Consider the following 20,470-nt stretch of genomic DNA (forward strand, 5'->3'; position numbering starts at 1 on the left):
CCCCCTTCGCCGTCCCCCCCCTTCGCCGTCCCCCGCCTCACCGTCCCAGCGTGGGGTTGTCCTCATTGCCACACCAGCCGCACTCATGGCTCTGCAGACACTCGTGGCAGGTCAGGAAGCGGTCGCAGCTCCGGCACCGAGGCTCTGAGTGCACGCTGCAGGGCGACAGGTGTGCTGGGGTCAGAGCCTCCCCCTGCTCCCCTCCTCCCCCTCCAGCCACCCTGACCACACTGTACCTGTCATCCCAGCCCCGGCAGCCCCCGTGCGGGTACCGCGCCAGGTAGGCGGCAAACAGGAAGCAGGTGTGGGTGGACTGACACCAGGCGCACTGGCTGGAGTTGGCCAGGCAGTCGTCACAGGTCAGGCGTCTGGGGGCAGAGAGCAGGGACAGGGTCGAATCGGCCCCCACAAACCCTCCCCATGCCCTCTCCCTGGGCACAGGCGGCTCACTGGCTGCAGAGCGGGGGACACTCCTCTGGGCTCTTCAGGGCGCCCCGACTCCGGCCCCGCCGGCTGCACGCTGCGTCCCCTTTGCGGCTGGTGCTTTGATGCCACTCGCAGAAGGGGTCCTGGGAAGTTAAGAAGGAGTAGCACCAGTTCCCTTAGCAGCTCAACTAGTAGCTGCCCCCCTCGCCCCCCTCCCCCCTCCCCCCCCCAGAATGCCTCTCCAAGCCCAACTCCCTCCCCAAAATGCCAGCTTCCCAGACTTTCCCCTTCAGTCAATTGCATCCAAGGGGTTTGCCTTTCCAACAGCTACTCCCTTTTGGGGCAACAGAGCCTCTATGTGTAGTCCAGGTGGGGCTGATCTATCCTTCAGATTCAGATGTGGACAAGATGCCACACGTCCCTCCCCCCCCCCCACCAGCCCCACTGATGGGTGTGAGTCGGCACAAGACCCACCAGAGCCAGTGAATCGTGCCTCTGGGACTTCCATTGAACTGGGCGGGGGGAGCGAGAGTGGGCTGGGGACAGAAAGGTGCTCTCCTCCCCTTGGGACTCAGGTAGGTGAGTTGGGGGACAACAGTCGGAACCCTTGTGAACCCCCTTGCAACCCCCAGGAATGAACCCCCAGGGAAGGGAGGGTATGGCATGAAGGGAGGTGGATGCTTGACCACACAGTCTGAACCACAGGCCTAAAGACCTAGCTCTGGACTCTGGTGCCTGAGCCCACAAATGCCCCTCTGGTAAGGAGGTATGAACTTGGGTTTCTGGCCCTGGCAACAGGGAGAGTCCTGACTGCCAGGAGCCCATTCTCTAGCCCCTCTCCTCTACTCCCCACCCAGCTCTCAACGGTAGATCAAAGACAACAGCCCCACCATGGATGGATGCCCATGCCAACTCCAGGGGGCCCTCCCCCTTTCCCAGTTGCCTGATTCGGCTGCTTTCGCCTCAAGACCTCCCCTCTGTGGCTGGCAGGCACCTGGGTGCAGGCGTGACAGTCGCGATGTTCCTCACAGAGCGGGCAGAGGGCAGGCACCAGCACCAGCAGGGACCCGCCGGCCCTGTCATCCCCGCAGTGGGCCCCGCTCTGGCGGAGGTGGCAGGTGGCGCTGCTCAGGCACCAGCCGCAGCCCTGGTCCGCCAAGCAGCCCAGGCAGGAGGAGTAGGAGGAACAGGCTGAAGAGCGGTAAGGCTCCAGGAAGAAGAAGGAGATCTCCTGTGGGAAGCGCTCACGTGAGGGTCAGGGGTCCAGACCCCGAGTCATAGGGGCTGGGGATCCGGGTTTGGAGCTACAGACTTCAGTGTCTGGAGGCAAGGCTGAGAACTTCAGCGTGTAGAAAGTCAGGATTTAGGATGAGCAGACAAAAGGGCATCAGGGTTTGAGAGAATCTAGAGATTAGAGGTCAAAGCACAGAGGGCAGAAGTCGGGGCCAGTGGGGTCAGCGACATGGGCAGGGGTTAGGATGTGAGATCAGGTCAGAGTCTGGGGGTGAGAGGTTGGGGTCTAGAGGGCTCAAGGGGAGCCCCGGAGTTCAAGAGGTCAGGTCAAGAGGGTTGGAATTTGTGGTCTGGGATTCAGAAAGCTCCAGGGATCTGAGCCTGGGGCCTGGGTGGAGGGTCAGAGGCCGGGCGCTGGGTACTCACGCTGCCACCTGGCACGCCAGTCCGGTCCCACAGCAGGGTGAGCTCGCTGTGCCCGGGGCCTGCTGAGCCATTGAGCTGGCCCCGGACCTCCACCGCATACTTGTGGCCCCGGCCAGGCAGGGGGAAGAGGCGAGCGGACCCCGGGCGGTGCAGCTGCCTTGTCTCCTTCTCCTGCTGAGCCACCCAGCGCCCCACCTCCTCCTGGGTAGGCGTGGGGGACAGACAAGGGCCTCAGAATGTTCTGGGGCCCCCCCAACCCCTGAAACCTCCAAGAACACCAAACCCACCTAGCACTCACCTCTGTCCTAGGAAGAGGGCCTCAGAGTTCCTTAGATCCCAAGAATCCCTGAGAACCCCTAAACCCGACAAGTCACCTCAGGGGACTCAGACCTGGTAACTCAGACATTCCCTACCTTCCTCAAAATTCCCCCCATATTCCGTTCGTAACTGAAAACCCCAGGGCCTCGCTCCACTGATAGAGCCCATGCCTCTGATTTTCCCCAGCCCTCCCCTGGCAGCATCCACCCCAGCCCCCATATTTATAATTAACAGTCCCCTGAACATTCAAGCACCCTCACCATGTTCTCTGTGTCAGGGCCACGGGCCATCCGGGCCAAGACATGTAGACGCTGGGCTCGGGCCCACACAGCTACATCCTCAGCCCCCGGCCCTCCGGGCCCTCCCGGCAACAGTGGGTGGATGAAGCCACGGTAGACTAGGGACACGTCGGTCTCCGGGCTGGGCGTCAGAGTGATGGTCGTACTGCGGACAATGAGGACCTGGGCCAGCCGGCGGGGGCGGGGGAAGGGGAAGCGTGAGTGCCCCTGTGCACGGCCCCACGGTGTCCGACCCCTCGTGCCACATCAGAGTCAGAAAAGATCAGGCAACCCAACCTCCTTCCCTATTTTATGAAACGTGAGATGGAGGCCAGGGACACTCTGATTTGGGACTCCAACTCAGACAACAGACAGCAGGGTCCTGGCCCCTGCTCCTCACCTCTCTCAGTAAAACCCAGGACCCCAGACCTTTCAGGACCCTCTTCCCTGAGAGTCCATCTTTCTACTTAAACCCTTAAGAGTCCAGATTTTTTTTAAGGTCCCTTAACTACAGGGTTTGGAGGACTTCTAGATTAGTGAATATGTCGGCCCCAGCTGGGGCAGGACCCCAGTTTCATGAGGACAGAGCTCTTTCGCTCACAACCCTTCAGGGCCTCGCTCTATGTACGTGTTCTCTGTCATACAATAAACCAGTACATTAGTTAAAAAGATTCCAGATCCAACATTCAAAGTGACAGACACACTACATAATTTCTTAGCGTGCGGAAGAATGGAATGACCCGTGAGTTCATCAATGGGAGACTGCTGAAATAAACTAAAGCACCACAGCCCTAGAATCTAAATGGGATGTTACAAAGCTGTAAAAAAAAAATGAGGTGTTTCCTAAGTTCTAAGGAGCCTGCCAGGATATATGAAGAAATAAAAGGGATGTAGCGCCTGGGTGGCTGAGTCATTTAAGTATCTGACTTCAGCTCAGGTCATGATCTCGCAGTTCCTGAGTTCAAGCCCTGCATCGGGCTCTGTGCTGACAGCTTGGAGCCTGGAGCCTGCTTTAGATTCTGTCTCCTTCTTTCTCTCTCTGCTTCTCCCCAGCTCATGCTCTCTCTCTCTCAAGAATAAATAAACATTTAAAAAATTTTATGAAATAAAAGGAAGGGGCTCCTGGGTAGCTCAGTCAGTTAAGTGTCTGACTCCTGATCTCAGCTCAAGTCATAACCTCACAGGAGATCAAGACCTGAGTCGGGCTCCGAGCTGACAGTGCAACGCCTGCTTGGGATTCTCTCTCCCTCTGCCCCTTTCTTGCTCGTGCGTGTGTTGTGTGTGTGTGTGTGTGTGTGTGTGTGTGTGTGTGTGCTCTCTTAAAATAAACAAAAAAATTTTTAATGTTTATTTATTTTTGAGATACAGAGCAACAAAGCATGAGCAGGGGAAGGGCAGAGAGAGAGAAGGAGACACAGAATCTGAAGGAGGCTCCAGGCTCTGAGCTAGCTGTCAGCACAGAGCCCGACGCGGGGCTTGAACCCACAAACCGTGAGATCATGACCTGAGCCAAAGTCGGATGCTTAACCGACTGAGCCACCCAGACGCCCCAATAAATAAAATTTTTTAAAAAGAAATAAAAGAATACTACTTTTTGTGCAAGAAAGAAAAATAATTCAAGGTCACATTCACATGTATCTGAATACAGGTACAGACTCTGCAAGGATATAAAAGAAATCCAAATGGATCTTCCAGGGAGAGTTAGGGCGGTCCTAAGTTGGAGAGATGCTAGGGACAGCTCCCCACACTGAGAGGGAGGAGAGTGGGAGAGAAGGAGGGCCTTTTTGCTCAACAACTTTTTACATCATTGGGATTTTTGTACCATACAACTTTTTAAAATGAAGCCACTGCGGAAAACAGTTTGGTGATTCCTCATAAGCTAAACATTAAATCACCACGCAATCCAGCAATTCTGCTCCTCAATATAAGCCCTAAAGAGCTGACAATAGGTGTTTGTTGCAATATATACACATTTCAAGTCATTCTTTTCTACACTAAAAACTCATATAATATTGTATGCCAATTATACCTCAATTTAAAAATATATATATTTAAAAAGCAATCATAGGAGCGCCTGGGTGGTTCAGGCGGGTAAGCATCATGATCTCACAGCTCGTGAGGTCGAGCCCCACGTCGGGCTCTGTGCTGACAGCTCAGAGCCTGGAACCTGCTTCAGATTCTGTGTTTCCCTCTCTCTCTGCCCTCCCCCGCTTACACTCTGTCTTTCTCTCTATCTCAAAAACAAATAAACATTTTTAAAAAAGCAGATATGTATGCAAACAACTGTTTGTCCATGAATGCTCACAGCGGCAACATTCCCAACAGCCAATAGATATAAGTAACCTGAATGTCCATCAGCTGATGAATGGATGTGCAACAGCCACACAAGAGGATACCATTCAGCCATAAAAAGGGATGAAATTCTGAGGCATGTGACAACATGGATCAACACCGAAAACGTTACTTTAAGTGAAAGAAGCCATTCACGGAAGATAACACATATGACTCCATCGATAAGGCATATCCACAGTTGGCAAATCCAGAGTTAGTGGACTGTCAATCTCTAACCACTATAAGGTTAATGGTTTCCAGGGGCCGGGGGGAGAGGGGGAATGGAGAGGGATTACTTAAGGATCTGGGGTTACCTTCTAGGGTAACAAAAATGTTCCAGAAGCAGATGAGTGTGCTTAATATCAGGAATGGTACATTTTACACGGTGTGTGGTTTTGCACAGTTCTTAATTGTTTAATGTTTATTTATTTACTTTTAATTTGTTTAACGTTTATTCATTTTTGAGAGAGAGATCACAAGTGGGAGAAGGGCAGAGAGAGGGGGGGAGACACAGAATCGGAAGGAGGTTCCAGGCTCTGACCAGTCAGCACAGAGCCTAACGAGGGGCTCAAACCCATGAGCTGTGAGATCATGGCCCTAGCCAATGTCAGATGCTTAACTGACTAAGCCTATCCAGGCACCCCTAATGTTTATTTATTTTTGAGAGACAGAGAGACAGAGTGTGAGCAGGGGAGGGGCAGAGAGAGAGGGAGGCACAGAATCCAAAGCAGGCTCCAGGCTCCAAACTGTCAGCCCAGAGCCTGATGCAAGGCTCAAACTTACAAGCTATGAAATCATGACCTGAGCCAAAGTCGGATGCTCAACCAACAGAGCCACCCAGGCGCCCCTATTTTAGCACAATTTCTAAAAATCAGACCCTTGAATGTAGACTTATGAGGCAAACACAAGAGCGGTATAGATCCATTTGAAAAATGAAAACCCTAGGACCAGACCCTTCAACACTCTGCGCTGGGCCCCATCCCCTGGCTCCCCACCTTGTCGGGCTGGGAGGCGTTGGGCGGCTGCTGGAAAGTGAGCAGGTGCAGGCCAGGCAGGAAGCTCTGGGTGACACAGGCCTCCAGGGATGTGACAAAGACAGGCGCAGGCCCCCACCAGCCCACGGTGCCCGAGATCTGCTCCCCTCGGCAACGGGCCTGCTCTGAGGACAGGAAGGGGCGGGGAGGTCAGCGTGGAGCACCGCGTCGCCCCCTCCCACACTGCCCCTGGGCACTCACCAGGCCGGGGAAGGCAGCTCTCATTATGCACGCACCAGCCCAGGGCGCCGGGCCCCCGGGGAGGAGTTGTCGGGCCGCTGAAGGCCAGGCAGGCCTGGCAGTCACCCAGAAGGCGGCCCAGGCCCAGGCAGCTGGCAGCTGGGCACTACAGGGAGGGGAGGGGACAGGGGTTACTGTCCACAGGGCCTTAGTGGATCTGGGAAGGGCTGCAGATTCAGGAGTCTTGGGGCAGACGGTGCCAGGAAATTGGAGAAGGGAATTAAAAGCCAGTTGGAATGAGGAAGAGAAAGAGGACAGGAGCTAAGGGGTCAGGGGACAGGGTCACAAGTTCAAAAGGATCGGGAGGGGACAGAAGCGGAGGGGTCAGCAGTCAGGAATGCCAATCTTAGGTGTGAAAATTAGTGTCCCAAGTGAGAGAAAGTCCTTCTCTGCTTGGTTTAGACAGAGGGGGACACTGAGGGTTGTATCTGTGCTAGGGGACAGAGCTGGGACAGTCACTCACAGCCCCAGATGGGGTTCCAGGAGGTGGTGCAGCTTGGCAGGCGCCCTGACACCAACTACATTCAGGGTCTCGGGAGCAGACGCTATGGTCCGTGTACATGGAGCAGTAGTCCAAGTGGTACTGCAGGGATGGGGGGCGGGAGAGGGGTCCTCAGGCCCGGAGCCTGCCCCCTCGTGCCCACTGCCTGTGATTACCCCAGGGAGCCTCCAGCGCTCACTCAGCACCTTGGGGATCTCTATCCGCTCCTCCCTCAGCCCCAGGGACCTTCGTTCCTCCCCCCCACCTTGAACCTGGGGACCAACCTCCCTCCTCTCATATCCCTAGGGACCCCCAGTCCTCCTCCCAGGGACCAGCCCACCTTTCTCCCTCATCCACGGGCACCATGCTCCCTCCTCCCCAGCCACCCTCTCCCTATCACCCCAGTGCTCACGTCCGGAGCGGGCGCCTGGAACACAAAGGGAGGCACCTTGTAGGCCATCAAGTCCCCACGGGGCCGGCCACTGTACCCCCCAGCCACCAAGAGGACACTGCCACCAAGCACAGCCGCCACATGGGAGTATCGACCACTGGGAGGTGCTGCTCGGCCTAGGAGAATACAGACCCCCCACACACACAAGACGTGAGACTCCAAACAGTCTTCCCTCCCGCTTTCACGGCTCCCTTGTCCAGACAACTACCCCAACTCTCCTATGCCTCGGCCCAACCTCCTACTTCCTGCTTTACCCCAGCGTGCACAAGGACGCCCTTCTGGCCTGCCGAGCCTGCGCCTGGAGGAGTTCCCACACCACCGCGCAGGCCCCCCAGAAGACAGAGCGCGATCTTAGGGGCCAGAAAAATATGGCTTCAATTCCTACATCTACCACCTACTTGGGCTCAAACCCTGGGTCAACTACTAACTTGCTGTGTGGCCCAAGGCAAGAGACTCAGCTTCTCTGAGTTGGTCTCCTCTATGAAGGGGACTGTCTTCTTGCCCCTCAGGGAGCCACGAGGCAGGCTGTCCGGCACTCTCCTGGTTTTGTCTGTCTGGCACCAGCCTCCCTTCCAGGGACAGCCTCTGATCTTCCTCTGGAAAACCACCCTTTCCCACTAAGGTCCACAGGCTCAAGTTGAGCCGACCCTGCCTCTGGCAGCAGTGGGCCCATCAGTGACAAGTTCTGGAATAGGACCCAATTCCTTCAATTCTTGGGAAAAAGGCACCCTTTTCCCTCTGAGCATTTTAAACACATTTTTTGTAATGTTCTTTATTTTGAGAAAGAAAAACAGAGAGCGTGCAACCAGGGGAGGGGCAGAGAGAGAGAGAGAGAGAGAGAGAGGGAGAGAGAGGGAGGGAGAGGGAGGGAGAGGGAGAGGGAGAGAGGGAGAGAGGGAGAGAGGGAGAGAGAGAGAGAGAGAGAGAGAGAGAGAGAGAGAGAGGGAGAGAGAGTCCCAAGCAGGCTCTGCACTGTCAGCACAGAGCCCGACGCAAGACTCGATCCCTCAAACCTCCAGATCGGGAGATCGTGATCTGATCAAGATGGAGCCCCACAGGCAGCCCTTCCCTCTGGGCATTTTAAAGAGGTGGGGGGTAGTCCCAGGGCTGCCGGTGTCCATTTAAAAAAGACAAACCTGCCCCAGAACGAAGTGAGCTCAAACAAGCATTAGCTGATGCCATCACGTGATCACCCAGCTCCAGACCAGCCTGAAGCCAGCTCTCACTCAAGTGAGCCAAGAACTTGGGTTTTGCTCAAGCTGGTTGGGTTGGATTCTGTCATTTAGAACCAAGAGTCCTGACTGATGGCTCTGGGGTCGGCACTTGGTGACCCCTCGCCCTCTTCTGGAAATGTATGCTCTGTAAGCACAAGGGACTTGGTTGGGGGACTTGCAAACTACAAAGGAGGAAGAGGGCTCTGGCCTAAAGGAGGAACAGGGCCAGCCAGATGAGCCCTGGATTCAGGGCCTCGAATGCCAGGCCAAGGCTTTATTGATGATGCTCAAATAGGGTTCCGTGGGGAACCCCTTGCCCAGTCTATCCCTTAAGTGTCAATGTCCCTTCCTTATGCTTGTTCTCTGTCCTCATTCTTCTGTTCAGTGGGGCGGGGGAAATGGATGGGACTCCCAGAAGTCCACAGCCCCCTGAAATGACAGGCCCAGTTTGTGTGTACAAGTGTCTTTCCGAGGAAAGGGCCCGTGGCTTTCTTCTGATTCTCAAAGTAGTCAGATTCAATGAGTTTGAAAGGTTGCTCCACGCCGCCTGTCCGGGCAGGCCCTGGGAAGAAATTCTGACTACACGAGAAAGACAACACCCTGAGCTCCTGGCTAGGCCGTCTCTGTCTTCGCACCAGCTCGATTTACTCTCACAACAGCCCAGTGGCTTGAGTGTTATTGTCATCCCCATTTTACAGATAGGGAAGCTGAGGCACACAGCAATTAAATGATATTTTTGCACAGATGGTTGTTTGGGGCCAGCCATCCTGGTTCTGTCACTTGCCCAGGACAGGACCTTGAAAAGGTCCCATGCAGGCAGTCCTCTGGGGCAGCTAGAAACTGGTAAAACCTGGACTGAAGCCTAGACCCACATGTAACTGCCTCCCGTCTCCATGGCAATGGTGCCCCTGTCCCCAGGACGTGTGGCTCACCCTACAAGGCCCGAGGTGGCTCCTGCCCGAAGCCCAAATTCACTGTCAGGGAAGCATGACTCTCAGATGCCCCTCAGGAAAACGGGCCACTCACCCTCAGGGGTTCCCGGAGGGGCAAGCTCGGCCCCCGACACCCACTGATGGCAGCCAAGGTGGTAGAAGAAGAGGCCATCTTCATAGCACTTCTCCTCCTGGTAATGGGTGTGCACGTTGCCCCCTAGGAAAGGAGGAAAGGGGCACAGCTGGCAAGCCTGGCGGACATGGTGGGGGACACCCGGGCAGGGAGCCTCAGCTCAGTGCGGGCTTGGGGCCCTGGCAGGCAGGCGGGATTGGGGAGCCTCCTCACCATAGACCACCATGTAGTTGCCCAGGACGCTGGCTGTGTGGAAGGCTCTCTCCCGTGGGCCCTGAAGCCCATCCCGCCCCTTCAGGGTGGTCCACACGCGCCGATCCACGTGGAAGAGCTCAGTGGAGTTCACCCGCACAGAGAACCTGTCGGGAGGGGCAGAGGAGGAGCTCGGGGCAGGAAGGGCTTCTCTCCCTCCCTTGGGCTCTCAAGAGTTGTGAGATCAGCCAGTGTGAGACTGGCTGTGACGGGGCTTACGTCCCAGCTCCCGCTGCGCAGGACCCAGGTCTGGCTCATCACTGGGTTCCGTGAGTCATCTAGCCAGGGCTGGCCACCAAGCAGGGCGTAACTGAGTGGACGGATTGGGGGGAGTGTGTGGGAAGGAAGTGGCCAACACCGTGAATGAAGGGATAGAGAATGAGTGAGCAGGAGAGCAAATGAGGGACTAAGTGACCTAGTAAGTGACCGAATGACTGCAGAAGTCCATCAGCGGGTGAAGACCACCAAAGACTGAAGGCCTAAGGGACAGGGCCAGGCTTGGCCCTGCAGGGCAGGTCACTCACCGGGCGGTGGAGGGCCGGTGTCCACCATGAACCAGCAGGGTGCGTGACGGGGCGTGGAACACCATGGAGTGGCCAGTGGCGGCAGGGGGCCGCCCACCTGCTGGAATCACCTGCTCCCAGTAGCCCCCACTGGTGCTGTCGAGACGGAAACGGAAGAGGCCAGAGGAGAAGAGGTCGTGCTGGGTGCGGCCACCAGACACGTACAGCCAGATGTCATCCACTAGGGCGGCCGCGTGACCTGCCAGGCCCGGTGGCCCCGAGGAACTGGAGCCAGGCGGTGCGAGGAGCTCCCAGCGGCCCCCGCCCAGCGGGCTGAAGGCCCACACGTCACTGGTGAGGGAGCCGTCAGCCAGCTCACCACCCATGAGCACCAGGGAGCCGGCCCAGGCCACAGCCACGTGGGAGTGACGGGCAGCCTGCAGGGAAGAGACCGGGAGACAGAGGGTGACACACAGAAAGAGTGACAGAGAGAGAGAGATATGGAGACAGAGACACAGAGGGAAAGACAGAGATACACAAAGAGAGCAAAGAAGAGAGACAGACACATGCAAATAGAAAACAGGCAGAAACAGTAAGAGGTGAGACAGAAACAAAATAAGAGACAAAGGAAGCAAGAAATAGGGGCAGGAGAGATGGCGGAGAAAAACAGAGACAGGCAGAGGGGAGACAGAGTCCGAGAGGGAGCAGAAAACGAAGACGAGGGACAAAATAGGAGACAGAAACCAAGTGAAAAAGACAAGAGGTCCACAGAAGGAGATGCAGAAAGGAGATAAAGAAAAAAGAAAATTAGAGCTAGAAAAGCAGCACCGGGAGGAGTAGACGGGCCTGTGTCAAGCTGCAGGGTGGGGACCTGTGGGGTGAGGGTGTCGATCAGCGGGGGGCGGTGGGGAGGGCCTAGCTGGGTCTCACAGAGCAGACAGGCGCCTCCGGGCAGGGTTGGGGGTCCGTACCGGGGCAGGACTCAGGTCCCAGCGCTCCCAGGTGTTGGCAGAGAAGTTGTACAGGACAAGGTCACCCAGGGCTCTGTTGAGGTCCTGGCCTGTTGTGGGGGGGGGGAGGAGACGGCCTCAAGGCCTGGCCACAGGCTGCCAGGCTGCTGGAGTCGGACGCACACCCCATCCGCTCACCTCCAAAAACGGCCAGCAGCCCCGGCGGGGACAGGAAGGCACCAGCCGCCCCAATACGGGCCGAGAAGGCAGGGTCCCCGGCACTCACGTTGTGCCACCAGCCAGCCCCCTGGTTCTCCCACAGGTGCAGGTCACAGGCGCGTCCCAGGAAGCCAGGCTCACAGCGGCACGGTCCCAGGGGCTGGAGGGGAGATGGGGACAAAAAGGATAGAGAGAGGAAAAAAAGAGAAGGGGGAGGGGGAGGAGAGCCAGAGCCATAGCGAGACATACGGGGTAGAAAAGGAAAAGGAAAAAGATGGACAGGGAAGGAGAGATGGAGTGAGAGACAGGAAGGAAACAGGCCAACAGAGGAAGAAAGAGACACAGTGACCCATCAGGAGGGAGGAAGAGAGGCAGAAAAACACAGACAGAACAACAAAAATAGGGGAATGGGAAAGAGAGAAGGATCCGAAGAGGAAAATGAAGACAGACAAGGGGAGAGGTCGGATGAGAAGGGCAGTGGTGAGGCCAAAGTCAGCCTGGGCTGAAAGGCTTCCGTTTGAGGCCCAAGGTCAGTGGTCAGGAGTCAGAAATCAGGGCTGGAGGGTGTGCCTGGGTGGCTCGGTCAGTTGAGCACCCAACTTCGGCTCATGTCATGATCTCACGCTTTGTGAGTTCAAGCCTCACACAGAGCTCGCTGCTGTAGGCATGGAGGCACTTCGGATCCTCTGTCCCCCGCTCTCTGCCCCTCCCCCACTTGTGTGCTCTCAAAAACAGATGAACACTCAACAAAAAAGAAGAAGTCGTAGGGGCTGGGGAGGGGGCCCAAGGCCAGACAGTGCCTGGGCTGGGGGATGGAGTCACATCTGGCAAGCGGAAGGCATGTGGGTCCACAGGTGAGAGGTAGGGTACGGGCAGGAGTGGGCTCAGGACAGAAGAGGGGCTGCAGGGGAAGGTGGGGTGGGGCAGGATGCAGAAGGAGAGGGGAGCGCTTCGGGGGATGGAAGGTTCCCTGGCAGGGTGGCAGGGAGTTCCGGGCAGGAGCAGAGTCGCAGGGGCTGGAGTGGTAGGTATGGTCACAGATCAGGGCCCCAGGGGGATGCAGCGGGGGACAGGCTCACCGAAGCGCAAGTGCCATGGCCGTGGCAGTAGGCTGGGCATTCCTGCAGGCTGCAGTCAGGGCCCCCCCAGCCAGGCTCGCAGGCACACATGCCGGGGGGCTCGCACTGCCCGTGGCTGCTGCAGCCCCCAGGGCACAGGGAGAAGCGGAAGGAAGCGTTGAAGCCCAACAGGTTGTAGTTGGCATCGCTGAAGAGGTGGAGAAGCATCTGCGGGCACAAGATGGGCAAGGCTCTGAGGACTGGACAGGGAGGGTGATCCGCTCTGGTCCCCAGCCCCCCTGGGAGTTCCCACCTCCTTTGTCTCTCTCCATCCTTCTCTGTCCCTGTGTCCTTCTGTCTGATGCCAAGTCTCTCCTGCTGTCTCTCTGCCCCTCCCCCTCTGCTTCCTTCTGTATACCAACCCCCCTCTCCTCCAAACTCCACTCAGACCTCCAGCCAAGAGCCCCGCAGTCTGGCCGCACCAACCTTGCCTGATGAAGCCTCAATAGGCGGAGGCCGAGTGCTCCCACTCAGACTGGCAAGCAGGGGCCCTCGGGGAGAGTCGCCGTCATACACGAACAGGTAGTCGTACGTGCATTCTGTGTCCAGGAAAAGGAAGTCCAGCAGGATCCGGTGCTGGGGGCTTGGGGCTGGGCAGCAAGAACAGAAGCGCTGGACTCAGATGCGGACCCTCTCCCCGGGCCTCCAGGCAGCCCACCCCAGAACACCAAACCCTGCTCCAAGGGACGCTGGGGACCCCAAGGGGAGTCAGACCTGAGCCCTGCCTTCAAGGGCCTCCTGGTCTCGCAGCCCAGGGAGGTCAGAGCTGTGACAAGAGCCAGAGAAGGAATTATGGTATCAGCCCTGGAAACGGCTCCTGAGACCAGGCTGCCACCATTCAGATGGGAGAACTGACGTGCAGAGAGTACCCCATTCCCAAGGCCACATGGAGCTCTTATTTATTTTGGAGGCTCAGACACTAAGCCTGAGGGACAGGGTCCGGGCCTGAGCAGAGAAGCCCACTCCAGATGGCAAAGGGCCTCTGGGACAGTCCCCTGTTCCAGGCTGATCAGGGCTCCAAGGAAAGCAGCCAGTTTCTTCTCCCTGGACAAAGGCCGAACCTTGGAGCCCCATGGATCCTCTGGGCACCCCGCCCACGTCTACATCTTTACTGTAGTAGCTAATGGCACAGACTTGAGCCAGACTGCCAGCGCTCACACCTTGGCTCTGCAACTTCCTAGCTACTAGCTGTGTGGCCTTGGGCAAGTCACCTAACCTCTCTGGACCTGTTCCTTCAACTGTAAAGTGCAGTTATCATGGTATGAAGTAGATTCAAACTTCTTGGCCGCTCCTAACACTGAGAGGTGAGGGCTGATTCCTTGCCCCTTGTCTCTGGGAAGAGCCTCAGAGACAAGCTATGAAAAAGCCAAAACCACATGGAGGGGCCACGTGCAGGCATCCCAGCTGAGGGCCATCAGCAACCGCCAGCCCTGTGAGGGAGCGTTCTTGGACGCCCGACCCAGGTGAGTGCTCAGATGACTGTAATCCCCGCTGACCTCCAACTCTGACCACAGGAGAGGCCCAGCGCTTCCTAAGTGCCACTACCCTAGCCCTGTCACTGTTCTTGCTCTCTGCCAGGTCTCGGTTCCAGAAGCTTCTCTCATCCCACATCTCATACTAGGGACTCAGAAACTAGACCTGGGTTCCAGCTCTGTTCCTGAACTGCTGGGGGACCCTGGGGCAGCCCCTTCCCCCAGGCCCCTCAGCACATGCCTATCAGCATCCTGGAGGTGCTCACCCACCACTCTTTCACTGTGTAATCTTGGGATGCTTTCACGGGCTCTCTGAGCCTCAGTTTCCTTGAAGTAAAATGGAGATACTCTCCCCACCCACCAAGGCTGGCGGGAAGATGTGAGACGGTGACCCTCCTGCCCAGGCCTCGTCCTCTCTTACCAGAACCACTAATTCAGCCTCCACCTCGGCCTCCTGTCTCGACCTCATAAGGCTCTCTGAGAGATCGTCCCAACTTGGCATCTGGCCCTGGCCCTCCCCTGTTCAAAAGCCCTCCATGACTCCCCACCATTCCCAGGAGAAAGTCCACCTCCCTAAGATGGCATTCAGAGTCTCACCTTGTCTCACGTGACCCCACGGCTTGCAACTCCGTCAGGAGCTGAGCCTTGGCACAAGCCTCTCCCTCTGTTTGGAGCACGTACTCCCTTCATAACAGCAAACTTCCCCACCTCCTCCAGGAAGTCTTCCCTGATGCCCCCTGGTTGGCTTAGGTGCCTCTCTTTGGGCTTCCCACTTTCCATTATAAGCTTCATTTCTCTGAGCCAGGACCATCGATGTCTGAGTCTGCCTCTTCTGCAGCTGGGGAGGCCCGCAGGGCAGGGCCTGGGCCTAAGTCATCTTGGAGTCCCTCTCTGACCTTGCCCAGCACAGGGCCTGGCACTGAGCAATGGCTCAAGAAATGTGGGCTGACGGGATGAAGAAATGCACAAAAGAAAGAAATCTAAAGTTGGCAGCACTCCCTAAGGCTCTGGCCAGAGCCCCTGAGAACATCCCATGGACCCCAAACCGTGGTCTGGAGGATGAAGAGGAACGATTCAGCCAGACCAGGCAACTAGTCCTCCCAGAAGCTTGCCAGCCTCGACCAAAACATAAGCTCGGCTCCCAGAATCACAACAAGTACATCTCTGTCAAGGGCATGCCGGAGGCCAGTCACCATCTGCTGTCCCTAAGTTCTTCCCTAAGTTCCAGATCTCCCACTTCCACCTGTTGCGGGCCCAACCCCCATGCCACCCTGGACAAAAATCCGACCCCCAAACCCTCTGCTTTTCAAAAGCAGAATGCCTCGGGGCCCCTGGGTGGCTCAGTTGGTTAAGCGTCCGACTTCAGCTCAGGTCACGATCTCAGGGTTCGTGGGTTTCAAGACCCGTGTCCGGCTCTGTGCTGACAGCTGGCTCACAGCCTGGAGCCTCCTTCAGATTCGGTACCTCCCTTTCTCTGACCCTCCTCTGCTCATGCTGTCTCTCTCCGTCTCTCAAAAATAAATAAAAAATATTAAAAAAAATTTTTTTTCAAAAGCAGAATGCCTCTATTCAGGAGGATGTGGTGAGTACTGGCTACAACAAAGGTTGAATGCTGTACAAAAGGAAGTAGGTCAGCCTTTTTTTTTTTTTTTTTAAAGATGGGGAAGATGTTGGTTCTCAAAGGAGACAAGCACTGGGAAGCACAGGAAATCAAGGGGGATCTGGAAGTCGCCTGGACTCCTCCGTACTCCAACATCCAGCCAGTTGGTCCTTAAGTCTCACTGGTGAAATTTCCCAAACATGCCTCAGTGCTCTCTGCCCCTCTCCACCTCCTCCGTTCCTGCCCTAGTTCAGAACTCATCCTCTCCTGAAAGACTAGCACATCAAGTCTCCAGTCTACCCTGTACCTGGCCAGTGGCTCAAAATCCTTCTGTGGCTCCCCATCAGTGCACGGCATGACTTTCAAGGACTTTCTTCCCCTGCTTGTGGCGCCCTCATTTCTCAGCCAATAGTCCAGCCGGACCAGGCAAACCTGGACATGGCTCCTGAGACACACACACCAGCCTCTCTTTTCTGTTCTCTTATCTCACCCCGTAAACTCCTATGCATGCTTCAGAACCCTATTTCAGGCGCTCCTCCTCCTGTGTGACCCCCAGGAGGATACTCTCATCCCCCTAGACCCATCTCCCCCACCTCCGCACCTCCTCCTGTCTCAGCCCTGAGCACACTGTGGAATGAATGTCTGCATCCAGCCTTACCATCCCCGACCAGGCTGACGCTCCAGAAGGTCAGAGAATGGTGTACACGTAGAATGCATACACATACTTCCCATTCTGTGGTCACCCAGACCCCTTGACAGGAATGGCCCCCAAGCTGGGGATAGACACACTCATCCCCAAGAAACGTGCTTCATCTGTACCCCATACAATAGCTACACAGATCTAAAACATAGATCATGTCCTTCCCTGCTCAAAGCCCTCCCGAACCTCCCCAGGGTCCCCAAAGACCAAGTTCTGCAGCCTGCAAAGGGAGGCCCTGCATGATCTGGGCCATCACGCCTCTGGGTTTTGCCCAGAACCTCCTCTGGGGGACCCCCTCTCTCCTTGGAGACCAGCTTCTACATCCCCTGCTGTGAGGCCTTCCGGGACTTTTCTGGCCACTGCCTTTGAACTTCTCTTCCACCTCCCTCCTGCCCTTGAGGGTACAGCTCAAAACCACAAGGTCCTCCCCACTCTAGTTCACTCTCTGTCTGCTCATAGTCTATGTCCTAGCACACTGGACTTCTAGTTCCTCAAAAGCATCACACCCTCCTGCTTCCAGGCCTTTACATGGACTATTCTCCTTGCCTAGAAGAGTCCATGTGTTCCCCCCTACACATGTCTCTGATCTGCACTATAGGCCAGGGTAAGTCAGACATCTTCTGGGTTTCCCATTCCCTGGGGGGTGGGGGAGTTTGCTTCTCCCACTGGACGAGGAGCCCATAAGGGTAGTGATGGGGCCTCTGCATAGGCTGTTCCCTCTGGAATGCTCTTCCTCTTTTTCCTGGCTGATTCCTGTTGGTCTTTTGGGGCTCAGTTCAGACATCTCCTCCCCCAGGAAGCCCTCTCTGTCCTCCCAGCCCCCAGGCCAGGTAGCCTCTTTTGGGCTCCCCCAGGCCCCTGGGGCTCCTCTGTCACTGTCAACCTCTCTGGACAGTCACTGTCTATTCATGTCTATTCATTCAGGTTGGCTGCATTTCAGAACCCACTGGATTCTAAACCCGAAGTCATCAGGGATTGCTAGGGTTGTCTTAGTCACTGTTATGTCCCAGTGGCAAGTATAATGTCTGGCACATGAATGACTGCAAAAAAATGCTTTTATTCAGGCACTTTAAAAATAACAACAGTAGAGGGGCCCCTGGGTGGTTCAGTTGGTTAAGTGTCCAAATTTGGAATCTCACAGTTCATGAGTTCAAGCCCATGTCAGGCTCTGGGCTGACAGCTCAGAGTTTGGAGCCTACTTTGGATTCTGTGTCTCCCTCTCTTTCTGCCCCCCCCCCCACATCAAGCTCTGTCTCTAAGATAAACAAACATTAAAAAATTAATAAAAACATAAAAAAATAACAACAGATAATCCTAATACCATTTATTGTGTATTTACTATGGGCCAGGCATATTAAATACTGTTCTCATTTAATTCCAACAACCCTATGAGGTCGATACTGTTATTATCCCCGCTTGGAGAGAGGGGAAGCAGAACCTCAGAGGAAAGGAAGCTGCCTCCCCAAATTCACAAATCTAGTGAGAAGTGGACCCAAATCTGAAGCAGGTGGTTGGGCTCAGAGCCTGAGTTACTAACAATTATTCAGAATATCTCTCATTGATGCTCTTGGCTTGTAATTGTCCATCTGGGTCTGGGTGCGACTCCGCCACCAGACTTAAGGCCTTCCAGGGCAGGGCCCAGGTTGGCTGCATTTCAGAACAAAGGACCTGGACCAGAACCGGAGTATGGGAATGCGGTGAGAGAATTAATGAGTGTACAAATGAATGAATTAGCGAACGGGTGAGTGTGTGACCCACGCGGCCCCACTCACCCTCGATGAGCCACTCGCAATTGCCATTGACGCTGTAGTTGCCCGCACCATCGGTCACGAAGCCTGGCGCCTCTCGCAGCACTTGCCGCTGCCCCTTGCAGTCCCCGGCCTGGGCTCCAGGGGACAGCGGCCCCAGCAGGGCCAAAGATACAGCCAGAGCCACGGCCAGAGCCGGGCGCGGGGCCATCGCCGCCTCCCGCACTGACTTACAGACGGGACAGGCCGTAAAGATGGGGAGAGGACCCTCCACGCGGCGCTAGGCCCTGCAGATGTGACCTCTATAGACGCGACATGGCCTTGTAGACCAGGGAGGTCCAGGAATTGAACTCCCCGAGAAGGGAGCCGCCGCTGTAGACGGGCTCTGGAAACCGAGTAGAGCTTATAGACCCATGGAAGGGCCTGTAAAAGGGGTCGTTATGGACGGGGCCGACCCCTAGGGGCCGTTGGAGTCGCTTATAGTCACGGGCCCCCATAGGCTAGCTGACCCCATAAACGGTGTCCAGCAGTTAACAGACGCGAGCCGCTGCAGGCCGAAACGGACCTTATATACGGGTGGGTCCCCAGGGAGCGAAGGGCTCTACAGCCCGGCGGGGTCCTCCATAAAGGGTGCGAGTCGTGCCGGGCTAGACCTCGAAGGTCCGGGAGAGACCCCTCCAGCCGGGGGCGGGGCGCAAGCGGGTGTCGGGGGCGGAGCCCGTCTTTAGGGGCTCAGGCCAGGACCCCATAGACGCATTCCCTTGCTCACCCACCCGCGCCTCCCTCCGGAGCCGGATGGGCCAGATCAGAGAGACGAGGGGACGCTCGGGCCAGAGCGGCCTGGGAAGACCCGCTGGGAGGGCGAGGGGGCGGGGGCCGAGCGGCCGCTGTGGGAGGAAAGATGGAGAGGAGACGAGAAGTCGCGGAGCCGCAGGTCAGAGCGGCCCTGGGAGGACTGCAGAGCATCCAACCCCACCCCTCCACAAACGGAGACTTCCGGAAACTTCCCCGCCCATTTGTTCCCAGACGCGTGCGCAGCAGTGACCTCCTTGGCTTGCGAAGAGAGAATTACACATGCGCAGTGCCAAAACCGTAACCCAAACTCGGGGTACAGGTGGTTGAGCAAAGCTTATGCCACTGGAGGGCGCCTCTAGCTCTGACTGGAGAAGAGAAGGTGAACAAAAAGGAGCCGCGCAGTAAGAGGGTTCCGTTAAGATGATTCAGATCTTCAATGCTCCCAGATTCTGGGCCAACGTGAAGGGCCCTCCCCAAATGTCATTTCACAGATGGACACACTGAGGTCCAGAGCCTGGAATGGTTCATGCTCAGCCCCGCCTCTGAGCACCATCAAGATGTAAAGAGGCCATTTTATAGATAAAAACTCAATGAATCCGCTTTATTTTGGCAAGAGGGGAAAAAGTCTTTCTGCCGGGGACCTGAGGGAGGGCCCCCGGATGGAGACAGGGTGGGCAGAGCACGGGTCCGAGGTCACAGAGATCCAAGGGAAGGTTTCAGAGTCGAGACCAGATTCACAGTATCCGTCCCAGTAGCAATGGCTCGGGTCGCGGAGTCCTGGAGAGTCACGGGCAGGGTCCAGGCGATCGTCACTGGTGTTCCGGGGTCCGGCGGGATCAGAGGTCTCGGAGGGGGCCAGGGGGCCGTAGGTCTCGGAACAGCGGGAGCCCAGAATCCGGCGCCGCTCGGGGCAGGGGCTGAGGGAGGGGACGGGGAGAGCGGCTCCCGCGGGACCGTTTGGCACAAGAGTCGGGGTGGGGGTGGGGTGGAGCGGGACAGTAAGCACCCCTACCTGGGCGCGCGGGGTAGGGAGGGTCGGGAAGGCCTGGGATGGCAGAGCCCTGGGGCCGGGATAGAGCGGGGATCCGGAGCCCGGTCGGGGCCCGGCGTGCGGCCCATGGGGCCGGGGGTGGGCAAGGGTGCTCAGACCGGGGGTGCGGTGCCCCCGGCCGTGTGCATGCTGAAGTATTCGGTGAAGCCGGTGTGCGGCGCCGCCGTCTGGGGCACAAGCGGCTGGTAGGGCGGCGTCGGGCCATCCCAGCTCGGGTCGGCCGCCTTGGGGAACCGAGCGGGAAGGGGCGGGGAGGCCGCGCCCGGCTCGGCCGTGGTCACCACACGGCCCCTCGGGGCCACCGCCGCCGCCACCGCCGTCTCCTCCACCTGCTTCCCGGCCTGGGAGGGGGGTCAGGGTCAGAGGTCGTCCGAGACCCACGGGGGGCAGATGTGGCCCCGAAGTCCCGTCCCCCTCCCCGCAAAGGAGCCCCCCTCCCTAGGTGCGGGCGCAGGTGTCAATCGGGGAAGGAGCGGGTGGCCGGGCGCCTGGGCAGTGGGGCCAGGTACTCTAGGGGCGGTGTCGGAGCGCGCCGGGCGAACTCCGGTGGCGGCCGGGGAGTGGG

The 20,470-nt window shown here is 57.1% G+C and overlaps 2 protein-coding genes and 1 long non-coding RNA gene across 4 annotated transcripts in view; 1 reads left to right on the plus strand and 2 right to left on the minus strand.

The window, feature by feature from the left end:
* Positions 1-19,031, minus strand: part of MEGF8 (multiple EGF like domains 8) — a 40,851-nt gene extending 21,820 nt beyond the window's left edge. The window contains exons 1-18 of one of the 2 annotated variants that reach the window (XM_029926604.1): positions 18,084-19,024; positions 12,966-13,129; positions 12,501-12,707; positions 11,401-11,581; positions 11,224-11,312; positions 10,274-10,689; positions 9,711-9,856; positions 9,459-9,581; positions 7,180-7,334; positions 6,750-6,869; positions 6,248-6,392; positions 6,008-6,171; positions 2,664-2,864; positions 2,086-2,286; positions 1,421-1,657; positions 451-569; positions 237-368; positions 42-155 (exon numbers count right to left, since the gene is read on the minus strand). In XM_029926604.1, coding sequence (XP_029782464.1) covers positions 42-155; positions 237-368; positions 451-569; positions 1,421-1,657; positions 2,086-2,286; positions 2,664-2,864; positions 6,008-6,171; positions 6,248-6,392; positions 6,750-6,869; positions 7,180-7,334; positions 9,459-9,581; positions 9,711-9,856; positions 10,274-10,689; positions 11,224-11,312; positions 11,401-11,581; positions 12,501-12,707; positions 12,966-13,129; positions 18,084-18,270 — 3,101 coding nt within the window. In that variant the 5' untranslated portion in view covers positions 18,271-19,024. Of the gene's footprint in view, positions 1-41; positions 156-236; positions 369-450; positions 570-1,420; positions 1,658-2,085; positions 2,287-2,663; positions 2,865-6,007; positions 6,172-6,247; positions 6,393-6,749; positions 6,870-7,179; positions 7,335-9,458; positions 9,582-9,710; positions 9,857-10,273; positions 10,690-11,223; positions 11,313-11,400; positions 11,582-12,500; positions 12,708-12,965; positions 13,130-18,083 lie in introns of both variants that reach the window. The other variant, XM_029926606.1, reaches the window with a different exon arrangement.
* On the plus strand, positions 18,584-19,467 carry LOC115281292. Its single transcript, XR_003904210.1, has 2 exons — positions 18,584-18,635; positions 19,086-19,467. It is a non-coding gene; the product is annotated as an uncharacterized LOC115281292 (long non-coding RNA).
* A 216-nt stretch (positions 19,468-19,683) lies between these two features.
* Positions 19,684-20,470, minus strand: part of TMEM145 (transmembrane protein 145) — a gene marked incomplete at its 5' end in the record, with an annotated part of 7,934 nt that continues 7,147 nt past the window's right edge. The window contains one exon of the mRNA XM_029924297.1: positions 19,684-20,246. Coding sequence (XP_029780157.1) covers positions 19,998-20,246 — 249 coding nt within the window. The remainder of the gene's footprint in view (positions 20,247-20,470) is intronic.

The sequence above is a fragment of the Suricata suricatta genome, chromosome 16, assembly GCF_006229205.1.
Source record: "Suricata suricatta isolate VVHF042 chromosome 16, meerkat_22Aug2017_6uvM2_HiC, whole genome shotgun sequence".
In the NCBI taxonomy this organism is placed as follows: domain Eukaryota; kingdom Metazoa; phylum Chordata; class Mammalia; order Carnivora; family Herpestidae; genus Suricata; species Suricata suricatta.